Source organism: Trichechus manatus, unplaced genomic scaffold, assembly GCF_000243295.1.
Source record: "Trichechus manatus latirostris isolate Lorelei unplaced genomic scaffold, TriManLat1.0 scaffold00029, whole genome shotgun sequence".
Taxonomy (NCBI): Eukaryota; Metazoa; Chordata; class Mammalia; order Sirenia; family Trichechidae; genus Trichechus; species Trichechus manatus.
This window is the reverse complement of record NW_004443965.1, coordinates 21984493-22011157: the sequence shown is the minus strand read 5'-3', so window position 1 is coordinate 22011157 and position 26665 is coordinate 21984493. Positions and strand designations below refer to the sequence as shown.

Here is a 26665-nt window from a genome sequence, read left to right as displayed (position 1 = left end):
TTTTATGTATTTTGGAGCCCTGTCATTGGGCACGTAAATATTTATTATAGTTATGTCCTCCTGGTATGTTGACCCTTTAATCATTTTATGGTGTCCTTCCTTATCCTTTGTGCTGGATTTTACTTTAAAGTCTATTTTGTCAAAGATTAATATTGCCACTCCTACTCTTTTTTGAATATTGTTTGCTTGATATATTTTTTTCTTTACTTTGAGTTTTAGTTTGTTTGTGTTTTTAAGTCTAAGGTATGTCTCTTGTAGGCAGCATATAGACAGATCATGTTTTTTTTTTATCCATTCTGCCACTGTCTGTCTCTTTATTGGTGTACTTAGTCCATTTACATTCAGCGTAATTATTGATAGGTTTGAGTTTAGTGCTATCATTTTGATTTTTTTTGTATTGTTGATGGTTTCTTTGTTCCACTTAAGTTTTTGTGCTGAGTAGTTTTTCTTTATGTATTTTCTTTTCATCTTTTTCATTGTTGTTGATTTAGTATTTGCTGAGTCTTTCTGTTTTTCTTGTTTTTTATTTTGATGTGTAGGATTGTTAGTTTCCTTTGTGGTTACCTTAATATTTACCCCTATTTTTCTAAGTTTAAACCAATCTTTTATTTCTTTATGTTGCCTTGACTTCCTCTCCATTTGAAAGATCTATGACTGCATTTTTTTTAGTCCCTCTTTTTTGTTTTAAATGTTGTCATTTTTTCAATATTGACTTCTTTGTTTCTCTGCTTACGGTATCTTAGCTTTGGTTTATTTTTGTGACTTCCCTAACTGGGTTTATACCTGGTTGCTCTGTCCTGTGTTCTAGTCTTGGGTTGTTATCTGATGTTACTTATTTTCAAACCAGAGGACTCCCTTTAGTATTTCTTGTAAATTTGGTTTAGTTTTCGCAAATTCTCTAAACTTCTGTTTCTCTGGAAATGCCCTAATTCCATCATCATATTTGAGAGACAGTTTTGCTGGATATAAAATTCTTGGTTGGCAGTTTTTTTTCCTTCAGGGCTTTATATATATAATCCCATTGCCTTCTTGCCTGCATGGTTTCTGCTGAGTAGTCCAAGCCTAGTTTTATTGACTCCTTTGTAGATGACTTCTCCTTTATCCCTAGCCACTCTTAAAATTATCTCTTTATCTTTGGTTTTGGCAAGTTTGATTATATGTCTTGGTGACTTTCTTTTGGGATCTACCTTGTGTGGAGTTTTTGAGCATCTTGGATAGATATGTTGTCATCTTTCACCTTATCAGGGAAGTTTTCTGCCAACAAATCGTCAACAATTCTCTCTGCATTTTCTGTTACCTCCCCGTCCACCCCGTATTCTGGTACTCTAATCATTCGCAGGTTATTCCTCTTGATAGAGTCCCACATGTTTCTTAGGGTTTCTTCATTTTTTTAAATTCTTTTATCTGAATTTTCCTCAAATAAGTTGGTGTCAAGTGCTTTATCTTCAATCTCACTAATTCTGACTTCTGTTGCCTCAATTCTGCCCCTGTGACTTTCTATTGAGTTGTCTAATTCTGAAATTTCATTGTTAATCTTCAAGAGTTCTGTTTGCTGTCTCTCTGTGGATTCTTACAGCCTGTTAAATTTGTCATTTTGCTCTTCTCTAATCTTTTTAAGTTCCTGTATTGCTTTTTCTGTGTGTTCCTTGGATTGTTCTGTGTTTTTCCTGATCTCCTTCCTGATCTCTTGAAGAGTTCTGTATATTAATCTTTTGTATTCTACCTCTGGTAATTCCAAAAAGTTATCTTTCTCTGGAAGATCTCTTGATTCTTTGTTTTGGGAGCTTGCTGAAGCCATCATGGTCTGCCGGTTTATGTCATTTGATAATGACTATTGTCTCCTAGCCATCGATATATTATTATGTTTATTTATTTTATGTTTGCTTAGTGTGTCCTAGCTTCTTGTTTTGTTTTGTTTTGATATGCTTAAATAGGCTGCTCATGTGATCTAGTTTGATTATTGGTACCTTTGAAGCTCTAACGTCCTGTCACCAGGTGGTTAGATCTGTTACTATGTACGTGAGCCTAGGAGTCCATTTACTTTTCTTGTATGGGTTCAGCTAAGGTGTCTAAGTAGTTGGTCACCAAGCGTGTGGTGCAGGCTCTCACCTACAGTCCTAGACGGGCAGGGGTGATTGGTGTAGGCACAGGTATCTGACTGCAGTAGGGGGTCACGTGCTGATCCAGGCAGGGGGCTGACAGCTGCCCCTGAATATCTGGAAGGAAAACATGTCCCTGTTCCCTAGAGTGTGTAGGTGGATGGGTTTTGCAGGTGGACTATGGGCACCCAGTGCCATTGACTATAAGGACTGGGAAGCACCACTTATTCTTGGACCCCTGTCACAGGTGGCTTGGTGGTGTGGGTGGAGCCACCAGTCCTCAGGTCCCTAATGTGGGTAGGGGAGTACCCTGCTTAATGGGCAGAGTGATGTTAAATATGTCACGAACCTACCACTCCACCATATAGCTGATACAGTTGAAGTTAGGCTTCAGTTATATACCCTGTTGTAGTGTGCTAATGAGGGCCTATGCTTTTGAAATGGGCCCACACAGGTCTGTGCAGGGGTGTAAGGTATTCAAAGTCCATGGGCCCCTTATGCCTGTGCCTAGTCAAAGGAGCTGTGCCTACCCTGAGTTCTCCACTTAGGGGAGCTGGCAGATTACCTTTTCCTGTTTGTTAATTTGTTCCCTCTCTAAGGCCAAGAGAATGGCTCAGGGCATGTGACAGGACCTACTTCTGGCCCAGGGGGTGTGGCTATCACTGAAGCTGGCCTGGGACCCGGTGCATAGTGGGGAGGAGGAAGGTAAATTGCAAAGAGCTTCTTCCCAAATGGGATGTTTTTTGATCCACTTGGTGGGGTAGACGCACATACTTTTGCTGACTGAGTGCCACTTTTCACTGGTTCTGGAGGCTTGAGTAGAATCTCTGCCACTCAATCTCTCCCGATGTGGAAAATGCATCCCGAGCACTGCTGCTTGCCTTACCGTGCACACCAGCCGATCCAGCCTGCAGGGTGCTGGTTCCTGCTGGGTCAGGTCTGGCAACTCCTCAGTGCTTCTGAACCGTCTCTCCCTCCCCCTGCCACTCAGTCCAGTTCCTCAACTTTGCCTTTGATGTTCAGGACTCCTAGATTGTCATATATAATCGATTCACTTGTTTTTTTGGGTCTTTGTTGTAAGAGGGACCATGGAAAGTATCTGACTACTCCGCCATCTTGGCCCCATTTCTAAGTGAATTTTATTTTTAAAAAATCTATTGTGCTGGCTTTTTCCCTCCCAAAACTGTTCATACTCCATTGATATATAGATATGCACACTAATAAAAATGATAAAGTTTTATAACCATATAAATGCTTATAAGGAGACTAGGAAATTGTTTGTGTCCATTGTATGCTTTCATGATTTTAAAAGGTAATCTTGGAAAGTGAGTTTAATTTTTGTGCTACACAAACCTTTTGGAGTGTTTTGCTATAGCGTTCATGTATAAAATCTGTCTGTAAATTACAGTGGTAAATTGGACCTTAGGATTGTATACTTGATTGATTTTTTTGTCTAAATTGTCATACAAATAGGAAGGTGATTACAATTAACATTTGAAGTATCTTTCCTTATGTGTAACATCGTTTGGACTTTTAGTTCAAACTCAGGCCCTGCTATTCTTTGCATTAAACTCTCTTTGTAAGATTTGTGGCTCAGATCAGGGAGGACTGGGTTATATAAATGACTGACTTGGGTTCGTTTTGAAATGGTTTAAAATTTATCATTAGCTACTATAATTGGACATTTTTATAATTTTTAAAAATTTATTCCCTCTCCCCCTTTAAATTAGGTGCTCTGTGGATGTGTATAGTTTTAAATCCCCACTGCAAGTTGGAGCAGAAGGCCAGTTGGCTGAAACAGCTGAAAAAATGGAACAGTGTTGATGTCTGTCCATGGGAAGATGGAAATCACAGCAGTGAGTTACCCAACTTAACCAATGCTCTGCCTCAGGGCGCAAATGCCAACCAAGGTGAGTCCACAATAATATTCTGCTCACTTTGTATATGCTTTATTGTACATATATGTTTATAACAGTAGCTTAGGATATGTACAGGAAAATTATTTTACTCACTTAAAAACTTCTTATTGTAATTCAATTGTTTATTATGTTTTAACTGTGAATGTGTGTATGTGTTTAGATTTTACCTGAGACCTTTGTACTTTTTTAAAGTATTCTCAAAATACAAATGGATATACTTATATACTTTAGTATGTGTTAAAATGGCCTACTGATGATTTTGAATATTCTTTTTTAACTTTAAAAATCATGGAGTAGAATGATAATCATTACTTTATAAAACAAAATATTGAGAAGCTTAAGGATCTGTGTGTTTTTATCTCTGTCAGTTCTTATTTGAGCTACTCTGTAGTTTAATTAGCTGGTCAGTTAAACATTCTTGTTTTAGAATGTATCAAGTAAAAATGTTATGTCCAGGTGTGGGATGTTAGTGGAATTTGGGCTAGGAAAATTCATTATTGTGAAGGTCTGTCTAGCCATACATGTTCCCACTTGCTATGTATATGTAAATAGTATCCTCTAGTCTTTGGGACAACCAAGAAATGCCTCTAAACATTTCCAGACCTCCTCTTAAGTACCTCTGTCGCTCATGTCTGTCTTATTTTTTCAGCCTGTCCCCATCTGTTGGGTCTCTTCATTCCGCTCAAGTACCTCCGTCTTTAAAAATATCCTTCCTTGGCCCCATTTTTCCCTCTAGCTACTGCAGAATTTTTTCCTCTCTTTCAGAACAAAATTCTTAACAAAGTAGTCTGCTCTTGCAAAGAAAATTTTATGAACCTATCACTCTTCTTGTTTGACTTTTTGTTTAGAGAGAACTTAAAAAACTTTAAAGTTATGATAGATGAAACGTGGGAATTAGGTGACATGAGAAGCATCCAGAATCAAGACTGTCATTCTGTATGTGCTAGCGCCACATGGAGTTGGTACTACTAGAAAGAGCTGGACAATGTGCTGAGTTTGAATGTGATGCTAGCATGGTATTTTCAGTCTCTACAAAGAAAGAAATTGATTTGTATTACTCCATAGGGGCTTGTCCAATCGAAAAGAGGTTTTAGGACTGGGGAAAGATGCTTGTCTAACGCTGCTTTGTCTAGAGATATTTGCTTTGGGAATTCAGTTTGAAATCTGTCACATCTTTATTGCCCATGATGATTTTATTTAATAACCTCAAAGAAAATAAATTACCTTCGTATCCCAATTTTTTTCTTCAAGATGCTCAAAATTTTCAAGTTTAGTTGTTAAATACTTATTCTCTTTCATTGCTAGGAAAGAGTCTCTTTAATCCTCTTCTGTTTATACTCGGAATGTTCTGTGTTTCACTCCCCACTGCCTCTTTGAGACTGCCATCCTAACATTTTACAATTCATTTTTTACTTTCCCTGTATTACATTCTCTTTGGTTAAACATGAATATGCCTTAGGCCTTAGGAAGCTAATAAGAAGTGGTCCATCCTCCAGACTAAACAGTGCATTTCACTTATAGTATGTCTATGTTTTGATCCCAACTGCCACTGCCTGGCTGTGTGACCTTCGCAAGCCACTTTACTTCTCTTGGTTTTCTGTTCCGTCAGCAGGATAAGGAGGGTGGACTAGATGATTTCTCAGATTTCTTCTTCTTGATTCAGTTGTTCTTTGATTTTTGTGATTTCCCTTATGTCTGTGCTCAGCCAAAGCTCCAGTGACAGGAAGATGAAACCTTATCAACTAAGGAAGCTCCAGATTTTGCTTCTCATTTAGTTAAGTCTCAGAACAGTGAGGGGCTTTCCTTGAGCTCAATAAAGTACTCATAAATAAAATAGTTTGTTACCCAGATTTTCAGTTGAGTCTTACTAAGGTTTGTGGCACAGTTGAAGGTAAGTCTGGAGTGGGGACTCACGGGCTGGGAGTGCAGTTAAGTCTGAACCATGTTATCTGTAGGAACTGAATAATCCCAGGAGCTGGGGTGAGAATATCCTTTATTCCCCAAACGTTTCTTTTCTCCGTCAGGTCCTGAAACTTGAACCCTCTTTGGAGTGTATGCTTCTGCTCTTTTGTGATGCCCCAGCATACACTATGCTGGGGATATCACACCAGTCATGGAACCTGCCCAGGAGTCAGGAGGCAGCCTGTAGGGGCAAGGTAAGTGTGCTGGTTTGTTTTGTAGCTATGTTGTGTGGCTTTGTGAAATGTTAAATATATGCATTTATGCCCTTTGGGATATAAAGTGGCATTTAATCTTTATATCCCAAGAAGCATAATAGTTTTAATTGTGCAAAACCGCACAATATAGTTAAAAAATACAACCAAAAGCACAACCCTTATGCATATCTTTAAAGGCTGACTGCATCTTCCTGAAAGGTTCCATGGCTGGTGTCGCATCTCTTGCATAGTGTTTGTGAGAGCTGTTGATCCCATCGGGGCAGCCCACCACAGCACCTCAGATGTGGGGAGCAGTGAGTTTTCCTCTGACATTTGTGCCGAGTGCCTCCTTTGAGTGTATTTGGCATGGAAACTAGACTTGACGATTCTTTTTGCAGGATGCCTTTAACCTTAGCTTTAATGGCTGCAGAGTGTTTGTGTTTGACAAAACAAATGAGTGAATGGTAGCTCTTTGGGCTGACTTGCCTCCTAGTACTTAGGATGTGAGAGTGTTCACCCTTCACCCTTCTGCTTAGGGGGTGCAGGACAATGTGTGTGGGTGTGTTCATGAACATCTGGCCACAGAATGGTATGACTGATTTGCTCACATGTGAATAATAGCTGACACGGCTTTCTGAATTGTGGAAAAAACAGATTCATCGAACAGGCCACATCGGACAGTGTTCAGCCGAGCCATCGAGGCATGTGATCTTCACTGGCAGGATAGCCACTTGCAGCACATTATCAGCAGTGACCTATACACCAACTACTGTTACCATGACGACACTGAAAACTCCCTCTTTGACTCCGGCGGGTGGCCCCTCTGGCATGGTAAGTGGCCAAACCGGAAAGACATTTCCATGACTTACTTCTTTGTTTAGTTTCTATAGCATTATTAGAGTGGGAAGTTGAGAGTTGAGAGATTCAGTGGGAAATGGATGAATGCTTGGCAATAAGAGCTGAGTTTTTCATTTAAATCCACGTTCAGACATGGTTTCTGGTATTTTTTTAATAGTATTTTGGGGAAAAACATCTGACTGTTGAATTCCATTTTTGTAGATAAATCTGACAGTGGCAACTCTCCCCCCTTAACTTTCTGTTTTAGAACATGTTCCTACAGCCTGTGCAAGAGTGGATGCGTTACGTTCTCATGGGTACCCAAGAGAAGCACTGAGACTAGCAATAGCTATTGTTAACACGTTAAGGCGACAGCAGCAGAAACAGTTGGAAATATTCCGAACTCAAAAAAAAGGTGAATGTGAAAGGAGTTTGTTTTCACTGGATTGGGATTCTTGGTAATGACATCACTAGGTTTTGTGCTCTTCTGGAATAGATGGCTTTTAAAACTAGAGCCATAGAGATGGTCTTACTCGCTACTCATTTGAAAATATTTAATAGTTGATTTGTGAGAAATTTTAGGCATTTTTTTTCATGGTTGAATGTTACATGAAATAAGATTTTTAAAACTCCCTTACATTAATTTTTTAAGGGGAAAATTCTTCATTGTTTGAGTAACTGTTTAATATGTCTGAGAGATGAATGATCTAAAATTAAAATGCAAGTTAGCCAAATGTCTTGTTTTGTTAAACTGAGTTTTAATTCTAAAAGTAAGGGCTCAGGGCATAGACAGCCTGTATTTGAATCTTAGCACTAGGCCCCAGCTGGGTGGCCTCAGGCAATTACTTATTCTGTCTGTGATTTAGATTCTTCATCTGTGGAATGGGGCTTAGTACAAGACCCATCTCTTAGAGTTGTTGAGAGGTTCAACTAGTTAATTCCTGTAAAGCACTTAGAACAGTGCCTGGCACAATGTAAGCACTCCAAAAATGTCTAGCTGTAATAATTTGTACATCAGGACATTTTACTTACGTATGAAGTGACCAGCACAGAACTTCTGAATTTTTCAAGTTCTTTAATTGATGCTTGATGAGCTTGTAACCAATAGAACACATTAAGCTTTTCTTTATCTGTTTATTAATCTTTTAATTTGTAGGTAAGCATTACTAAATAATAGTCATTGCAAAGGGTTATAGCATAAGGCCCTGATCAGAAAAATAAATATATATGTTTTTTCTGATTCGTCCATATACTTCCTTGTTCCTTCTATATGTATACAATTTTTTATGTGTGTTGTAAGGTTTACTGTCTTTGAAATATTTCTATAGCCCAGGCCTAGGCCATTCTTAGACCTATTTCGCTTTTGTCCTGCAAGCTATGAAAACTTTTATTCCTAAGTATTACTAAGATTATATTATCTATACCCATTTCTTCCTTTACCTTTTTTGTTTGTTGTTGGTTATATTTAAAGAATAGACTTCCATCGTTGTTATGAGTTCAAAGTGCCGTAACAGTCATTTGTTAAATGGCCAAGATTAGTTAATGAAATGTCTTGTACATTTTCAGTGCTATTTGGCATGATATGTCAGGTTCCTGATTCTGTAAAAAACTGTACTCCTTCGTTTTTGATTTCTTTCATTTCTGTGTTTTCCCATGAATGTTTTAAAACTGGAGTCATAAAGAGCAAGCATTTTGTAACATTTTATCCCCAGTTTTTAATCACTTGACAATAGATTGCACTCACACAGACACAATGCTTCACTTACCATATATTTTTTCCACCAAATATATATATTTGGTTGTTCCAAAGAGTAATTCTCATTTTCTTTTCATACTTGTTATATGTATGAAAGCCAGTGACAGAAACTGAAGGGAAGGTCCTTTGCAAGGAATCTAGGACTCCAACTTACATAAATTTGAAATGCATTGTACCATGCCATACCTAATTTTTATGTACTGATAGTTCATAGTCCAAAACTAGAAGATTTTTGAAGGAACATTGGATTCATAGAATGGTCCTTAAACTATTTATAAGCCCGTTTTGTTCTTGTATATTTTATATTGCATATAGATTATGTTTTCCTTTAAGAAGGAGCTACTATTATTTATTGCTTTAGAAAGCACTTAGATATAAGATACTGCATTATTTACAATGGAATATATCTGAAAACATTAAGTAGTTTAACTTAAGAACTTCAAAGTGCTAACATTCTGTGAAGGAAATGAAAAGAATATGTTTTATTCCAGATTATCTGCTATCTTCTGCTATCATTCCCCTTTTTTGTGGCAAAGGTCTTCTCTTAAATAGCTTATAGGTCCACAATAAGGAAGACTTTTATAAGTCGATAGGGGAATAATTTAATGATATTCATGTGGGAGTTCAAGTCTAACTCTGGCTATAGCTGCCCTCTGGTCCCCAATTTAGATGGCCCAGTGAATAATACTGACTCTGAGATACCTCTGAGAGAGATTTTCTTAATATAATTGTAGAGTTATCCAATTGATAATTCCAGGGGGACTTCTTAGTTTTCCCTAATGCCACTTCTAGGGAAATGGGAGAATTGCCCCTGGCTTCTCAGATGAAGATTTAGAATTAATTCTTCCCCGTACCAAAGTGTTTTAGTAGTGTAAATAGTAATGTTAACTCAGTGTCCTGGACACGTGAATTAAATGTCTGGGAGCTGTGCTGGGAATTTAGTACTGTTTATATTGACTTATGGATGCACTTTTAGAACTCAGACAGTTCATAAGTTGGGAATTATGTGTACCTTTTGTTTTTGTGCTTTTAATTAAAGAGGAAATTTCCAACTTAATGCAGTTAATATTTAGGATACCAGTATTACATGGTAAAGCCTCTTTTCTCCCTTCTTCTCCCCTCTTCTCGTCTCTCAAATCCTTTTCTTACACAGAGCTACCCCATAAAAGCATAACCTCAATAACCAATATGGAGGGCTGGGTCGGACATCCCTTGGACCCCGTGGGCACTCTCTTCAGTAGCCTTATGGAAGCCTGCCGCACTGACGATGAGAGCTTCTCTGGTTTCTCAGATTTTACAGGTAAAACCAGTGACATTTGTCTCACGTGCTTTTCTCTTTCTAGAGCCTGAATAGCATTAGTCACTGTTTTTCTTCACAGTTTGTTTTATGAATCCATATAATTAACAACACGTAAGTTAGCAAGAGAGCAAGGAAATGGGCATGCTCCTGCATTTCAGGCAGGCATCTAGAAACTGGGAAAAGTTGACAGTTGGCAGCTCATTGTCAAGAACCCTAAAATTCTTTATTTCCTTTTAACCAGTGATTCTAAATCTAAGAATTTATCTGCGTTTATGATTCTTCTCTAACATAAAGATATAAAATAAAGATGTGCATCATAGTACTTAGAATCAGAGAATTTATTTTCATATTTCTCATTTGTCTTTGTGTTACAAGTTACTTGCTACTTAATATTTTAGTCTACATTAAGGAGAGCAGTCCAAAAAAAAAAACCTCATTGCTGTCGAGTCGATTCCAATGCATAGTATAGCTTACCTTATAGGACAGGGTAGAACTGCCCCATAGGGTTTTCAAGGCTGTGATCTTTACGGAAGCAGACTGCCACATCTTTCTTCCATGGAGCAGCTGATGGGTTCCAACTGCCATCCTTTCAGTTAGCAGCTGAGTGCTTTAATCACTGTGCCACCAGGGCTCCTGAGGAGAGCATTAAATGCATTAAACCTGTTCTACATCACACATTGCTTTAAAGTGTTACTTTGAGATTTCTCTTTGGTCCCTTGAGACTTAAGAATCATTCCTCAAAAGACTACCCCAGGGCATTGGGTAGAGGTGAAGAAGGGAGAAAGGACTGTCACTCTGCTGCTTCCTTGGCTAGATGAGGCCAGGGGAATTATCTTGCCTCTCCTTAATTTCCCCTGTGGTGGTTACCTTCATGGATTATGGCTGACCTAAACTCTGTCAGGAAAGTCAAAGGTTATGACTGAATTAGCTCACCTTGGGAGTTTGATGGTTGAGGCCTATTATAATTTCTAATAGAAGCCCTGTAGCAGAAACAAGAAAGTCATTCTCAAAAGATCATTCCTATTGTTGTAACTGATGACTCTTGGGTAACAAAAAGGACCTAAAATTGGGTTACGTATGTTGTGTTTTGTGCCGTTTTCATCATACATTTCAACATTGTAATAAAACTGTGGAAACTTATTTTTAAATGCCAGGTTTAAAAAAATTAGTTACTATTGCCATCATTATGCAGTTTTACCATTGTTTAGTTAAATTTTTTTTTTCACTTTTTAAGTTTTCCTACATTTCTTATAGTTTTCTTTGGTGATTCATTTTCAGTGGGAGAGAAATATTGATAATATTCTATGCCCCAAAAGATACACATTCAATCATTCATAATCATTTAAAAAAGACATTAGAAAACTTTGCATTTTAACCTAAGAAACATGTTTTCTGGCCTTCTTGGAATTAAGTCAATAATTTATTTAACAGTATTGGTAGAATAAATATTTGTACCTATTACCGAGTACCTGCAAAAGTAGTTTCTGAGCCCTGGTTTCTTTGTGGCGTTTTACAGAGAATATGGGACATTGCAAGTCTCTGGAATACCAGCATCTACCTGCACACAAATTCTTAGAAGAAGGGGAATCCTATTTAACACTGGCTGTGGAAGTAGCCCTGATCGGGCTAGGACAGCAGCGTATCATGCCTGACGGGCTGTACACACAAGAGAAGGTTTGCCGGAATGAGGAGCAGCTCATTTCTAAGCTTCAGGAAATTGAATTGGATGACACACTGGTGAAAATTTTTCACAAGCAAGCAGTCTTCCTATTAGAAGGTAGCTTGATAAAGATGTTTTCCACTTGTTTATTTATTCACTAATATTTCTGATGTTGGGAGTACTGTTAGTTATCATAATTGGTATGGTTACTGAGTGTTATAGGCATGTTTGCTGTCTAGAAAATAGTATCACTTAATAAAAAGGTACAGATGTTTAGATTTGAATCATTTTATTTGGGCAGTTATATAGGATAATCTGTTAGAAATCAATCCCATTTAATGCCACAAGCTTTGAAAAGGATCTTTTTTTATTTAGGCTGTGTTCTTCCTGAGATAAATCCAACTTTGATATTTAGTGATTTATTGCTGATAGCCGTGTTCCTATTTGCTTGACAATTAATTAAATCATAAAATGGAGATTGGTTGGCATGCCTCTGAATTATTAGCTGTTACCTCATCTGGGTTTTGAATATGTCATTTGCACACACTAACAAAGTGAGTGAACTTCCACTGCGCCAACTAAATATATCAGAGTATTCGTTAGGCAAAGATTCACTAAGTAGAAAGTTTCGTAGCATTTCTAAGGCAAAATCTAATTTTCGTCTTTTTGTAAGGTCAGGATCTAAAGGGCCTAACAAATTTTGGCTGGCATTATTTTTTAGATTTTTTTCCTCAAAAAGGGTAGGTGTTGTTAGTATAGTAGTCTAATTGTTTGGTGCACATTTAGGTGGTGTGTAATTCATCAAATTACTTCTATCTCTCAAGTGCATATGTGTTATTATTGTGCGATTCTCCATGATTGGTAGGCTCATAAAGTGTTACGTATGGGAAAGGGATTTAGAGAAAATGGCATTTCAAAACCTCCTTCTTTGTGCAAAACTAAAAATCTATGTAAAAGAAATTATTTTGTTCAAATATATTGTGCATTCATATGCTTTAGAAATGCATTTTAAAGGAACAGTATTCTTAAGGTAAACATGTTTAATTTTGGTAAAAATTCCTAATATTAATTTTTTGAAGGACTCTCCTGAAGTTTTTTTCTTCTAATGATAAAAACCCATTTTGGCAAATTTCAAGAATGATCTTGATTCTTGTAATTACAGTTTTCTTTTGATTTTCTTCCATATAATTCCTTTTGAAATAAGCAATATCATCAGCCACAAACATTTGTCTTATGCTATTTCTGACTGGCTCTTACTAACCAGCTTTTAATTTCCAATATACTGGATAACAGGACAAGGATGTGTGTTTTTAAAAGTTGATAGTGTCTGATGTCTATTTATCATTGACCTTTTTCAGTATGTCTTCATGTTCATTACTCATAAACATTTTTTAACTTTCCTTAGTCTTTGATTAGCCTATCCTTCCCCATTAAACATTTTTATTAGAACCATGGTAAGGAGTGCCAATGGCTCAGCCTAGCCTCCTCTCGTTTCCTGGCCTGGTGAGGCGCAGGAGGAGTGCCGGGTGCAGGACAGGAGGCAGTCCAAGGGGAAGCCAAGGGGCTGTTTCTATAAACTCTAGAAGATAAGACCTCCATGACTGAGTTGACACAGCACCAGGGCGCAAAGTTTTTCATGCATGTATATGCTTTACTAATTTCAAGAACAAATTAGTTAGCAGACCCAGGTATCTGAAAAGAGAAGACAATAATCCTATACTGTTAGGTGTTCATCTCTCTTGGCCATAATGTTGGCATATTGAAAAACATATCTGGAGAAGCTGAGTGCCAAATTCCAGTTTTTCCTTATTCAGTGCAGTAGAGTTCCTACTTACACTGATTGATCCACAAATAATTTTGTGTTCTTATGTTTATAACCGTTCCTCACTAAACTTTTGCTTGTTGGGAGACATCATAGTAAAGTGTTGATTATGCATTTGAACCTGGCTTTCCTTGCTAAGTGCAAATAGGTAACTTGGTGGTTTAAAGGGAAACGCTGAAAGGAAAAGCCGATGATCGGCTATTATTTGTCCGTAAATAACAGAGAGTTAGCCACACTTAAATAATTAAAACATTTTAAAATGTCTTACAGAAAAGAAAAAGATTAATAGATCTGGTAAAATTAGAAATCTAGAATGGATTGTAGTTTACCTGGGTGAAAAAATAAGTTGTTTATATGATTTTTATTTTAATACGATTTTTAAAGTACTTAAGTACCGAATAGTTCAAAAATACCTGAAAATTAATCCGATTTAAAAATAACCTCCATTAAAATTATCTAGAATGTATCATGCTCCTACCCAGTGCCCAGTTCAGTAATTCTTCTCACTACTTCTTGTGAACTTCATTTCTTGCTTTCTAAACTCTTGGCCAGACGATTACTCATGGAAGACAAATGTATTATGCCCTCTGAGTAGTAGTGTCATGGTTCATAATTCTAGAAATCATGGCACAGATGTTACCCAAAGGTGACACGGAAACCAATTTATTAAACACTTTACAGTAGCTAAACTTTAAAGTACCTAAGTAGAAAGTGGTTGAACTAACCACTGTGGTTTCCTTTCAAAATTTATTTTAAAAGACTGTTTCCCTTCTCAGGGCCGCATTCACAGAGCACACAGGGGAAGTTGGCTCTGCAACCATGCCTGACATAATTTACTAAGAAATGAAATTTGACAGCTTAAATGTAATTTTGCTTTTGAAATTGGCCTTCTGGCACCCAAAGTATGGTAGATTTCCAGTTACTTTAATTTTTTTTATTTTATCTGTGGTGAGTATAAAGTGATAACTAACTATTATTATTAATGACTTTCTGGGAATTAATATATATTTGTGCTTAATGGAAGCAACAATGTTTAAAGTCTTTGTGTTGAGAGTTGTGGTTCAGAATCCTCCCCCATTTCGAACTCCAGCCTTTCAGGCAGGGAGTTCTTCTCTGGTAACCTGGCTTGTCTCTGCCCCTAAGACTGATTGGGTCCAGGGGCAGGCTCCATAGTTAAGCTGCAGAGTCATCTGTGCATTGGTAAATGTGGATGCTCAGATGTCACGCATTTAGAATGGCTGTTTCTCGAGTTCAGTGAGGTTTTATGCTTCAGAGGTTTCCTTTCTCTTAAAAGCAATTGTAATGTGAAAAAGCTCTGCCCCATAGTTCCTGTGGTTCTCATTTGACCTGTGGTACAGTGGGGGATTGATTGTTCATGAAGTGAATTCTATATTGGTTATTATACCCTTTAGGATCTTTTTTGACTAAGAATTGTCTTCCTTTCTACTATGTCACTTAGATTAGACTCTTAAGTAGATTAACTTGTATATGTTTTAACTTTACATATAAATTTTTAAATATACTTTTCAAGAAGTGTTAGTTCATTTTTTAGGAATGTAAAATGTGTATGCTCTCTTCCCACAGCCGGACCATATAGTGGTTTAGGCGAAATAATCCACCGGGAGAGCGTTCCAATGCACACATTTGCCAAGTATCTCTTCACCTCTCTCCTACCTCATGATGCTGAATTGGCATACAAAATTGCACTGAGAGCAATGCGGTACGTATTCACAGCCCAGCTGGGCAGAGGCAATCCAAATTCCCCATTGGGACAATGGCTTGTAACTGACTTCTCTTTCATTCATGTTTCTTATAGGCAGCAGAAGAGCTCAGGAAACTGCTTATTTATGCTTCTTGGGTTGTTGTCATGGTGGTTTGTTTGTTGGCTTGTTTTCATTTTGGTTTAAAGAAAGGGAAGAATTGTATCCTTGACTGCTGTCCTACGTATGCTCCTCTTGGCTTTTTCCTATTTTTCTTGAAGCTAGAATTTGGGAATAGAGAACAATTTCAGGCCAGGTTTAATCACAAGGCAGCAAAAGTTGAAACCTTCCTAAACAATTATTTTGTAAAAATAAACTTTTAAAAGAGTCGGAAAAAGTAAATACACTTGACTGAATATAATAGAGGGAGGCCATCATACCTGCTGCAATTCCACATTCCATCAATAGTGCAGGAAGGCCATGGTATCACGGAAACACCTTTGTGATCAGCTTCAGGAGGAGAGAAGATGGAGCATGTATATAGTTGAAGGAATAACTGCTGGGGTCCAGGATAGGCTCCCCTCAGTTCTGACTGCTGTCACCTCCTCTTCAGTTCTTCCTTTTCAGTAATACCAATTAGAACGTGTCCTCTGCTGCTCACCTTTTTATTTTCACTTTCTTTTTTAAATTAATTTGCCAAATAATTCTTTTTATCATGAATTTGTTCAAGGTGAATATTTTTTAATGAGTTCAAGCTTATATTTTTCTATCTTACATGTAATCTGTTAAACTTCAAGGACCTGAAAATAAGTCACATTTCTTAAAAAGTTAGGTTTTTCTTCTTTTTTTTAATTTGTGAAACACCCCTATATTTCTAATAGAATGTGCAATTAGACCCCATTAAAATCACCTATGGAGCCCTGGTGGCACAGTGGTTAAGAGCTACGGCTGCTAACCAGAAGGTCGGCAGTTGGAATCCACTAGCCGCTCCTTGAAAACCCTATGAGGCAGTTCTACTCTGTCCTGTAGGGTTACTATGAGTCAGAACTGACTTGATGGCAACAGGTTTGATTTTTTTTTTTTTTTATAGTCAACCTATGGAGTTGGAGCCCTGGTGACACAGTGGTTGAGAGCTACAGCTGCTAACCAAAACGTCAGCAGTTTGAATCCACCAGCTGCTCCTTGGAAAAACCCTATGGGGCAGTTCTACTCTGTCCTATAGGGTCGTTATGAGTTGGAATTGACTCAGCAGCAATGGGTTTATGGAGTGCAGTTCTACCCTGCATGCACGGGGTCACCATGGGTCAGAATCAACTCAGCGGCAACTGTTTTTTAATAGTCATCTAGAGACAAACCATGTATAGACCTGAAACCTTGAGTATGGTGAAGAATAGTTTGATCCCATAGAAGCTTTTTACCAAAGATTCTGTTTTGTAATCATTGCAGTGGAGTTTAAAAAAAAAAAAAAAAACTTGCTTATTTATTACAATACCCCAAAAGTTATTCTGTTCTTAAGGAAAATAATGAGTATAGCTTTATCTGTCAGGAGACCTTTTTATGCAGTGATAGGATGAGAAAGAGAATTGTGTGTGTGTGTGTGTGTGAGTGTGTATGTATATACACCTATGTGTCAGTGTGTATTAAGGCTGGCAACCTTTTAATTTGACATGCTTTCTTTACCATGAGACCACATAGACTTACCAGAGAAACCTTGTGAGTACCTTCTTGTCTGTTTTTAAAATACCAAAAAATAAATGAATAACTAACATAAGCAAAGATCCACCCCCCCAACACCGAATTACTTTATATCACTTGATTTACACCTTTATTTTAGAGCACAATTTTATAGTAAGTAGGTTCCTATTCCCATTTTTGGAAGTTGAAATGGAAACTGTCTATGAAGTCAGATACTCAGCTTCTATGCTTATTCAAATCTTAAGAATTCTACTCCTGTTTTAAAGGGAAGGTTGTTAATGTTATGATGCCACCAGATGCTGTTGCTACCACCACTGGTAATGTTTAAAACAGCATAAGGGTTCTCTGTGGTTCTGGCTTATTGAAGGTATCTATCACGTGGAAAGTCTTGCTTTTCTAACACTCAGAAACTCATTTTTATTCACCCTTGGTTGCTGCCAAGGCAGTTTCTCCATGGTGGTATAGCAGGTTGGGAATTGTTTTTTGACCCTTTCTTCACTACCAGCCAGTACTACCCCAGCCAAAAGCCTGTTATGGAGCTGCTGTGGAAGGAGGTAATGTGACCTACCAGAGCATCTCAAGGCAGCCAGGGAAACAGTTTGCTTGCTTCTTAGTCCTTCTGAAAGGGAGAGCTGGGGAAGGGTGTCTTCAGCACTTATTTTCTCATCTTCCCAGGGATGCTGACTGGTTTCCTCTACAGCAGTGCCAGCAGGATCTGCATGTAAATACAGGAACATTTGGTTATTTTAAAAAGCTAAACAACTGTGCCAAACCTATTACATAATGACCCACCTTGCCACCCTCTGATGCTAATCATCCCTTTGTCCCCAAATAAAAGGAAAAGAAGAGGGAGGCCTTTGGCTTTCCAGAGCAGTAACCGTTCTTGGGTGGGGCCTTGAGGCCAGCAGCCTGACCCAGCTAACTCTTCTTGGTCCCCAGCTTTTATCCCGTAGTCCCTAGCACTGGCATACTTGAGTGAAGGTCAGTGATTTGATGATTGTAAAGGAATTGCTTCAGTTGTAGCTTCTCCAATAATTTCTTTGCCGGTACTTATATTTGGAAGAGATCACTATTCATGTGCTTTCTTTTTGAGTATTGTTCTGTACTTGTCAACATATTCTCAATCAAAGGAAGATTGATTGAAATCAGAAGTCACACTGACTTTATGCAAAACTGTCAATGGACAGGTACTTAGATCAGTTGGGTTCATCTTCTCTGACATGATTCATAGAACATACTCTAACTTCAAATTCCTGAAGTCATAAGGAACTAATTCCACAGGAAGTAGGAATGTAAGGAAGGGAGGTAATTTTTATTACATAGCCTCTTGTTTTGGATTTAATAAGTAAGCTTATTCATCTTAGCCACCCAGGGATCCCTGACTGTTGTACTCAGTCTTAAATACTCACTTCACTATCAGTTCTCTTGATTTTTATTTTTTGAGGAGTGTTAAGATTGAAAAATTGAATTTAAAAACCGGTAAACATCAAAACTTATTTCACAGCTCTTCAGTGTTACAGATCTTAATTTCTTGAATATGGCAATTTTCTGAATGTTGCTAAAGAAAGAAACTCTCTCAGGTTTGGGTGATGAACAAGTAACAAGGTGACTTTGGCATCCAGACAGCAGAGTATAGCTGCACCAGCTCCTCCTGCAACTGAAGCCTGAACAATAGCACCTGCCTGCTTCTCTGGCTTCTGCAGGCCGGTCCCTGTGACTGAGGTAATGAACAAGTACTAAGGGGCCAACTGCATTGTCCTCTCATTGCAGGTTACTAGTGTTGGAATCTACTGCTCCAACAGGAGACCTCACTCGCCCCCACCACATTGCGTCAGTTGTTCCCAACCGATACCCTCGTTGGTTCACGTTAAGCCACATAGAATCCCAGCAGTGTGAGCTGGCATCCACCATGCTGACTGCAGCCAAAGGTACTGAATTGTCCTGAGGCCTCATAATTAAATTTTTTTTTTTTTTTTTAAAGGGTTATGTTTTCTGCCAAGTTCTCAATAGTGGTGCTAGTGTCAGGTATAGGTTGTAAGGGATCCTTTATATATTAGCGTATGACACAAAACAGGTGCTACTCATGTGAGTCTGGCACTTTCCTCATTTAACTGTATCAGTAAACTTACTTGCGCAGATCTCAGGTTAGTGACTATCCCAAGAAGATGTAAATGCAGTTGAGATTCAGAAGCAGATTAAAAAGTTAGTTAATTTTTTTTCCCTGAAATAGACACCAAAAATACATAACAGTAGGAACTAGGAAGCTATTTGCAATCTTGTATTGGTTCTGGTGCTTTTAGTCATTGAGGGTGGGTCTTGCTGTATCTGTTTTGTGAAGCCGAGATTCATAGACACTTAGTTGTAACATCTCTGCCATCTGTGAAAATCTCAGGTAAACTAATTGTGCTTTATGTATTGTTTTGTTTCCCTTTTTCCTCCCTTTGTGTTTGTGTATGTATTGGGTTTTGTTTTTTGTTGTGCTTTGCATTGACTTGGTTTGGTTTGGTTTTCCCCTTGTTCATTGCAGGCGACGTTCGGAGGCTGGAAACAGTATTAGAATCCATTCAGAAAAACATTCACTCCTCATCACACATCTTCAAGCTTGCCCAAGATGCATTTAAAATAGCAACTCTCATGGACAGTTTGCCAGACATCACTCTTTTGAAAGTGTCTCTGGAGCTGGGGCTTCAGGTATGTGACTGGTGGTCTAGGGAAAGATTTGAAGACCTCGTCTTTCCTAGGGCACTGAGAACTGCTAACTGAAGTCACCATCTGAAGGTTGTTTCTGTTTGTTAGGACTTTTTCATGTAGGTAAATGACTCTTCAGAGTCCAGTTATGTTAGACTACAGGAGAGCATTGTATTTCAGAGCGGTGGTCATTTCCAGCTGAACTGGACTGCCACCTGAGGTGCAGGGACTATCTATTTACAAGCCCTAGTTGTATCTTTAAAAAAAATTCCATTTTCTGAATTACGGCCTTAACATTATTGTTTTCTCCTTTCAGTGAATGGAGAAGAATTATTACTAGCAAGAAACTTAAATAAAGCTAGTGTATATAATAAAGATTCAATTGTTAGGGTTAAATTTTTAGAGGAAATACGGATTTTTATTGATGTTTGCATTTTCATAATAGATGGGCAGTTCTAGCACCTCTTGATAACCCTGAGAAAATTAGGTAAAAGAGGAGTGATTGGGCCAGGGTCCAGTTTCAGCTTCCAGCAGGCCTTCATGGATGTTATTACTAAGGACATTCTGAATTAGTAATGCAGATAGATGGGAGCTTCTGGTTTCCAAACAGATTACTGTGTAAACTAGGAGCTGAAAATTTTATATTTCTACTTTTCTCATGGAGTCTATATTAACATTTGCTCTTTCGTTTTTTTCCATGAAAAAAAGAGTGAAAGAAGTCACCTCCTAATTACCTAAAGTATGGGGAGTAGAATAACCTGGTCAGGTGATTAATGGTTTTCTGGTTATGGATTCTTCCTTAAAATGATTAATAGAATTTTAAAGAATTGGATCACAGGAAATGTACTTAACCACTGTAACATTCAGTAGTGTACAAGTAGAGGGTATAGGAGGTTGCATTTAAGCTATACAGTGATATATTTTAGAAGTTTCTTCTAAAAAATATTATTCATGTTATTTGGCTTGTTTCTGTTATCATTTGCCTTATCTTAAAGGTATGATGCAGAAAGAATCATTGACCCAAGCTTTCTAGTTCTTTGGGATTCTGACTAAATGGCAGATGACTGAGAGTTTACTCCCTGCCTCATTCTCTCTAGGACCCAGGAGTGAACCACAGAGGCCCTTTCCAACACTTTAGGAGTGTCATGTCCATAGATGTTCTAAACCTTAAAGAGTGGAAGAAGCAGGAAGAGGTGGATAATTTTATCGTGGGACCTCTTACTAGAAAGTGAAAAAAAAAAAAAATCAGATCGCTAATGATAGCAAAGAAGATTTCTTTCCATAAACTTAGGGTTATCTTGATTGTCAGCAGAAAGCAGCAGTGAGAGATTGAAGAATAACTAAAACGATTATTTTAAAATATCTCTTTGCTTGTTGAGGCTTCCTAATCAGAATTAATTCATGAGGAGCCTCAGAAATCTGGAACCATGGACTGTTAAAGCTGAGGAGGAGATGAGGACATGGACTGTGTTTAATGTTCTGATTTTGCTGATGAAAAAAGAGATTAAGTGACTTGCCCAGGATGCCACACCTGGCCATTTGGTAGGCCTCCTGCTTGCCAGACTGGGGCAAGGCGAGCTAGGGGAGCCATGAACAAATCCAAATTCATATGCAGAGATCTTCTCTAAATAAATCTGTTTATCCTCCCAGTAGTCAGGAAGATGTCTAGTAGTTTACACCCTGGAATAAATTTTTTTTCTATTGACTTAGGATAATATCCCAAACATTTTGTTACCCTGTTCTTATAGGTTATGAGAATGACACTGTCAACTTTAAATTGGCGACGACGAGAGATGGTGAGGTGGCTGGTAACATGTGCTACTGAAGTTGGTAGGTAAACTCTGGGGGAGAGCTTTCTCAATTGCCTCATGCTATGATTTAACTTGTCACTTACAGATAATAAGAACATTTTCACTCTTTCCGTTAATCTCTCCGAGGCTCATACCCGTTCTAGCAACCTACAGGGACTCCCCTCACCCTCTTCGGTTATATATGCTTGCATTCTTCGCTTTCTAAGCTGTCATGTTTTGGGGATTCCAACCTCTGGTTTAAAATGGAAAAAATCAGTGAGGAAGCACTTTGCTCCCTTTATATTCAGTTTTTCTGTCACTGTTAATGTGCTTTTAGTAAGTTTTTGTGATAATCAGGTTTACGACTTTGTATGAAAGGGTCCCCTAGTTAATCCTTGGTAGGTTGGGAACCACCTTGGAAACTAACTTGAGACTGTGGTCAGTAGCTCAATCCATTTTAATGAAAATAATGAGTTTTTTCTCCATTGTCTAAGAGACGATGAGCATACATCATGGTATTCAACAGAGGAATGACCACCAGGTATGGTTTAGATGTGGGAGAAGTAGCTGGTCATAAGAAGATCCCCTGGTTGCCCATAAGCTGCAATTTTTGAGGCCCTTCAGCCAACTATTTCCACTCTGCATCAATAAATCAGTAATAAAGAAAACTGTACATTCCCAGCAGCAATGCCAACACAAACAGAATGTGACTGTTTAAAATAAGTGTTACTTAGGTTATCTTTCTTTCTTCCTACTTGCATCAGAGAAGAATACACACTGCTTGCTGAGAAGACACTACCACGTCAGTGTTTAGATACTGACACAGAGCAGATACTTTGAAAATCATTCTTATTTTTTTAATTAATGTGTAATGGTTTGTTATTTTGGAAGAAGGGAGATTAGTCTCAATAGACGTCATGTTTTGACAGAGCAATACAAAGATAATGCCAGTTCAAGAACTGCCACACAACTCCTGTACCCTGCACCAAGATATACACCTCATTTCTCTCTCAGAGATTTAGCCCCTTCTCTATAGATCATTCACTTTTAGGATTTTCCTACAGCTGAGGCATATTGGTCTGTATACTTAAAATAGTTATGTTAAAGACCTTGTCAGCTATTCACAACGTCTGAGTCATCTGTAGATCTGCTTCTGTTGACTTTTTTCTCTTGATTAGGTCACATTTTCCTGCTTCCTTGCATGTCTAATAATTCTGTATTGTGTGTACTTTAAATATACCCACAAACACGCACACCATATACAAACTCCCTGTTTTGGTGAGGGTGGTAGTTCTTCTAACTCAAATTCTGTAGTGAGTAACTGACTGAGGGCCCCAGTGAACTAGAACTCATTAGCAGGAAACCATTGTCTGAAATGGCAAGCAGCACAGTGCAAATACCAGCTACCGAGAGGATTAGTTCTTTATTACAGGAAGTTCATGTTCCTTTCAGGCATTTCACTGAATAACAATCTATAATAACCTTATTCTAAAAGGTTGCTCCTAGGCACATTACCTTACATGATTTTCTGGCCTAGCTCATGTCCTGTGATGGTTAACAAAGTAAGCATTGATTATAAAAGTGGAAATTAGGCAAGGCCTCTGGGTAGCCTCCTTGTCAGTAATAGGGCTTGTCTGTGTTCCTTGCAGGCGTTTATGCCCTGGACAGCATCATGCAGAGCTGGTTTACACTCTTTACTCCCACCGAGGCCACAAGTATCGTTGCAACCACCGTGATGTCCAACAGCACCATCGTCCGCCTCCACCTGGACTGCCACCAGCAGGAAAAGCTGGCCAGCAGTGCCCGGACACTTGCATTGCAGTGCGCCATGAAGGACCCTCAGAACTGTGCCCTCTCTGCGCTGACCCTGTGTGAAAAGGATCACATAGCTTTTGAGACGGCGTACCAAATTGTTCTTGACGCTGCTACGACCGGCATGAGCTACACACAGCTCTTTACAATAGCACGGTACATGGAGCATCGCGGGTACCCCATGAGGGCCTACAAGCTGGCCACCCTGGCCATGACCCATCTCAACCTGAGCTACAATCAGGACACACACCCTGCCATTAATGACGTTTTGTGGGCCTGTGCACTCAGCCACTCCCTTGGCAAAAATGAGCTTGCAGCTATAATACCTCTGGTGGTCAAGAGTGTCAAGTGTGCAACGGTACTGTCAGACATTTTGCGCAGATGCACTCTGACCACTCCTGGCATGGTGGGACTTCATGGAAGGAGGAACTCTGGTAAGCTCATGTCACTGGACAAAGCTCCCTTGAGGCAACTCTTGGATGCCACGATTGGGGCCTACATCAACACGACACACTCACGACTCACACACATCAGTCCTCGGCACTATAGTGAGTTTATAGAGTTCCTCAGCAAGGCCCGAGAGACCTTCTTAATGGCGCATGATGGACACATTCAGTTTACACAGTTCATTGACAACCTGAAACAAATCTACAAAGGCAAAAAGAAACTGATGATGTTGGTTCGGGAGAGGTTTGGTTGATAGAACTTGTATGAATGGGGTGGGGGTGGGAATGGGAGGGATGGTTTGTTTTTACTTGAGCCTGCCTTTGTACCCTTTTTAACTTAAAGAACAGAGCCACACCGGTATTATATGTGTATAGTTATATTGCGTTTGCAGACTAAATTGTCATGTTGTGAAAGTTTGTGTGTTTTTAATTTTTTCCCTTTTTCTTTTTTCTTCTTTTTTTCCTTTTCTCTTATTTTATTTTATTTTGGTTTTGTATGAGAGAGAGGTTAAAAAGGTTTGGTTTACACTGAGTATATGTTGTCAAGTGGCAAAAGTCCACATAGCTCTCCTGTTTTCTGTATACGTTCACAGCCTCAAAAATAATAATAATAATAATTGAAATGGCTTTAAAAACCAAACAAAACACCTCCATCCTGTGATAAGTACCTCGAATGGATTCAGCTTTACTCCTTTGTAACTCATCTTTACATTTTCAGCATATTTAAACAAACCAACAAAATGAAATACTAAAAAGGCTGACCCACGTGGCTTTGCAGTGCTGTTCGTCCAGAAGCATGGCACACGATGCTTGTGCATGTGGAAACTTAGCGACTGTCAACATACATTCTCAGGGATTTATCAAAAAAAAAAAAAAATTAAAAAAAGAATGAGAGCATTTATTGTACTGTATATATATTATAGTATATGTCTGAATATTGAAAATATAACATTAACTAATTTATAAAAAAATATTCTATGTAATGCAAAATACTTGAAGCTGCAGTAGCTTGGTTTTAAACAAAAACAAAAAACTGAGAGAAAACCTACTAGAAGGACTAAAAGTGCGCCTTGCTTCAGGGTTGGCTCGGACGGTGAACTTCATGCTGGGCATCTATGCAGAGCCACCTTTTGGATTGCATGGTTGGACTGAGATCTATTGGGAGAAATTATATATGTATATATATTTATACAGCTTATGTATACATATATATATATGTATACACACAGACACATACACCACCAACAACAACCACCACCACTACACCACACATGCTTGTAACAGTCACTAGAATAAAGAGGGACAACAAAATACACAGCCAGAGCAGCAAGCCTTAGCATTAAGAATATACAGTATGCCGGAATTGGGGTTCGTGCCTCCTAGCCTAGGAAACTTTAAAGAAATATCCTTTTGACAAAAAACGCAAAATGTTTTCCAAAACAATTGACATGATCCATTACGCCTTTGCAGTGAGCTAATAATAAGCTAACTTTGTGCACAAATAACATTATATATATTATATATCTATTCTGCATAGGTATTTTGACTTTGTGCAGGACAGAAAGTTGTGTAGGTATGACTGTTCTACTTTTCAGTTTTCTTTCTTTCTCTCTTTTTTTTTAAATATATTTTATTTTCTCTAGAATTACTCAAACAAAAGCAGCCTTCTATCTTGCCTTGTCTTAATGCTTTAAAATAACCAAACTGGAGATCTAACTACCAAACTGTTCATTATATTATTAAATACCAACTTTGGTTACAGTATAGTGTCTTTACTTTAGCTGATGGTTCTGTAACCTTGTGCTTTTTAAAGCAATTTTTATGTTTTGGTGCAAAAGTTGTCCAGTGTCTCTTGTTCCCTTCATTAGAGAACATGCTAGAGGTATGTTTGTAGGTATTTTTGTTTAGAAGAACTATTTCATGCGCTCCATTTTATTTATTATAATAGGTAAAAAAGAAAAAAAAAAGGTTGTACTTCATCACCCATGTAAACATGCTCATGAAGTTGAAAGTAATTAAGATTTGATACACTGATATCAATTTATTTATGTAACTAAATCACTGTTTTATAAACTTGTTAATGATCAACAATTTTTGTTTTGATTAAAATTAGTTTTTTGAAAGTTGATTCTGCCTCCTTTATGATATATCTCTTATCACTCTAGTGTTTGGTGGATAGAACTACATCCCTAAGGATTTAATAATAATATATACATGCTATATATATTATATGTACTAGGTGTATTATATATAATATATATTCATTCATCCAATAAATATTTATGTATTGTCTTCCAGGCACTGTGCTGCGCCCTGGCAATGTAATGGTGAATAAAACCAGACACTGAGCTTACTGTCTGCTTAGTGGAGAAGACACAGAAATCACATAATCACACAGATCAGATATGAGGCAGAATAGCCAATTTTTTTTCAGTGTGTACACTTGGTCATTCCTTCCTAACTAATAAATTATAATTTAGGGTGCTCAGTACTTACTATATTTAATAAATACTAAGTTTGTAAGAGGTTTTCTTTGTGTGTGTGGTTTAAAAAGAAATTGCATTTAAAGGACTGTAAGTGCTGCTACATATGCATTATAAGCATCTTTCCTACTCCATCTCCATCAAAGCGGCATATGCAAAACAATGCAAATCCTTTTTTTTTAAGTTACTATATTCAGAATAGGAGCCCTGGTGGCGCAGTGGTTAAGTACTCGGCTGCTAACCGAAAGGTTGGCAGTTTGAATCCACCAACCACTCCACAGGAGAAGTGGCAATCTGCTTCGATAAAGATTTACAGCCTTGGAAACCCAGTGGGGACAGTTCTACTCTGTTCTGTAGGGTCGCTATGAGTCGGAAATGACTCGATGGCAGTGGGTTTGTTATTTTGGTTATAATATTCAGAATACTTACTCCCTTGAAATTTTAAGTTTCTTTTTGACATCCAGCCTTAACAGTAGATTCCAAATGTCAAGAAATCAATTGG

At 38.1% G+C, this 26665-nt stretch overlaps 1 protein-coding gene across 3 annotated transcripts in view; it reads left to right on the top strand.

Moving 5' to 3' along the window:
* Window positions 1-26426, top strand: part of ZSWIM6 (zinc finger SWIM-type containing 6) — an 89908-nt gene extending 63482 nt beyond the window's left edge. For 2 of the 3 annotated variants that reach the window (XM_023729622.1, XM_023729624.1), the window contains exons 4-13: window positions 3830-4009; window positions 6829-7005; window positions 7280-7426; window positions 9921-10067; window positions 11584-11844; window positions 15134-15269; window positions 18715-18872; window positions 19472-19635; window positions 21381-21462; window positions 23072-24572. In XM_023729622.1, the coding sequence (XP_023585390.1) occupies window positions 3830-4009; window positions 6829-7005; window positions 7280-7426; window positions 9921-10067; window positions 11584-11844; window positions 15134-15269; window positions 18715-18872; window positions 19472-19635; window positions 21381-21462; window positions 23072-23934 (2315 nt within the window). In that variant the 3' untranslated portion in view covers window positions 23935-24572. Of the gene's footprint in view, window positions 1-3829; window positions 4010-6828; window positions 7006-7279; window positions 7427-9920; window positions 10068-11583; window positions 11845-15133; window positions 15270-18714; window positions 18873-19471; window positions 19636-21380; window positions 21463-23071; window positions 24573-25978 lie in introns of those variants that run through there. The other variant, XM_023729623.1, reaches the window with a different exon arrangement.
* The last annotated feature ends 239 nt before the right edge of the window (window positions 26427-26665 follow it).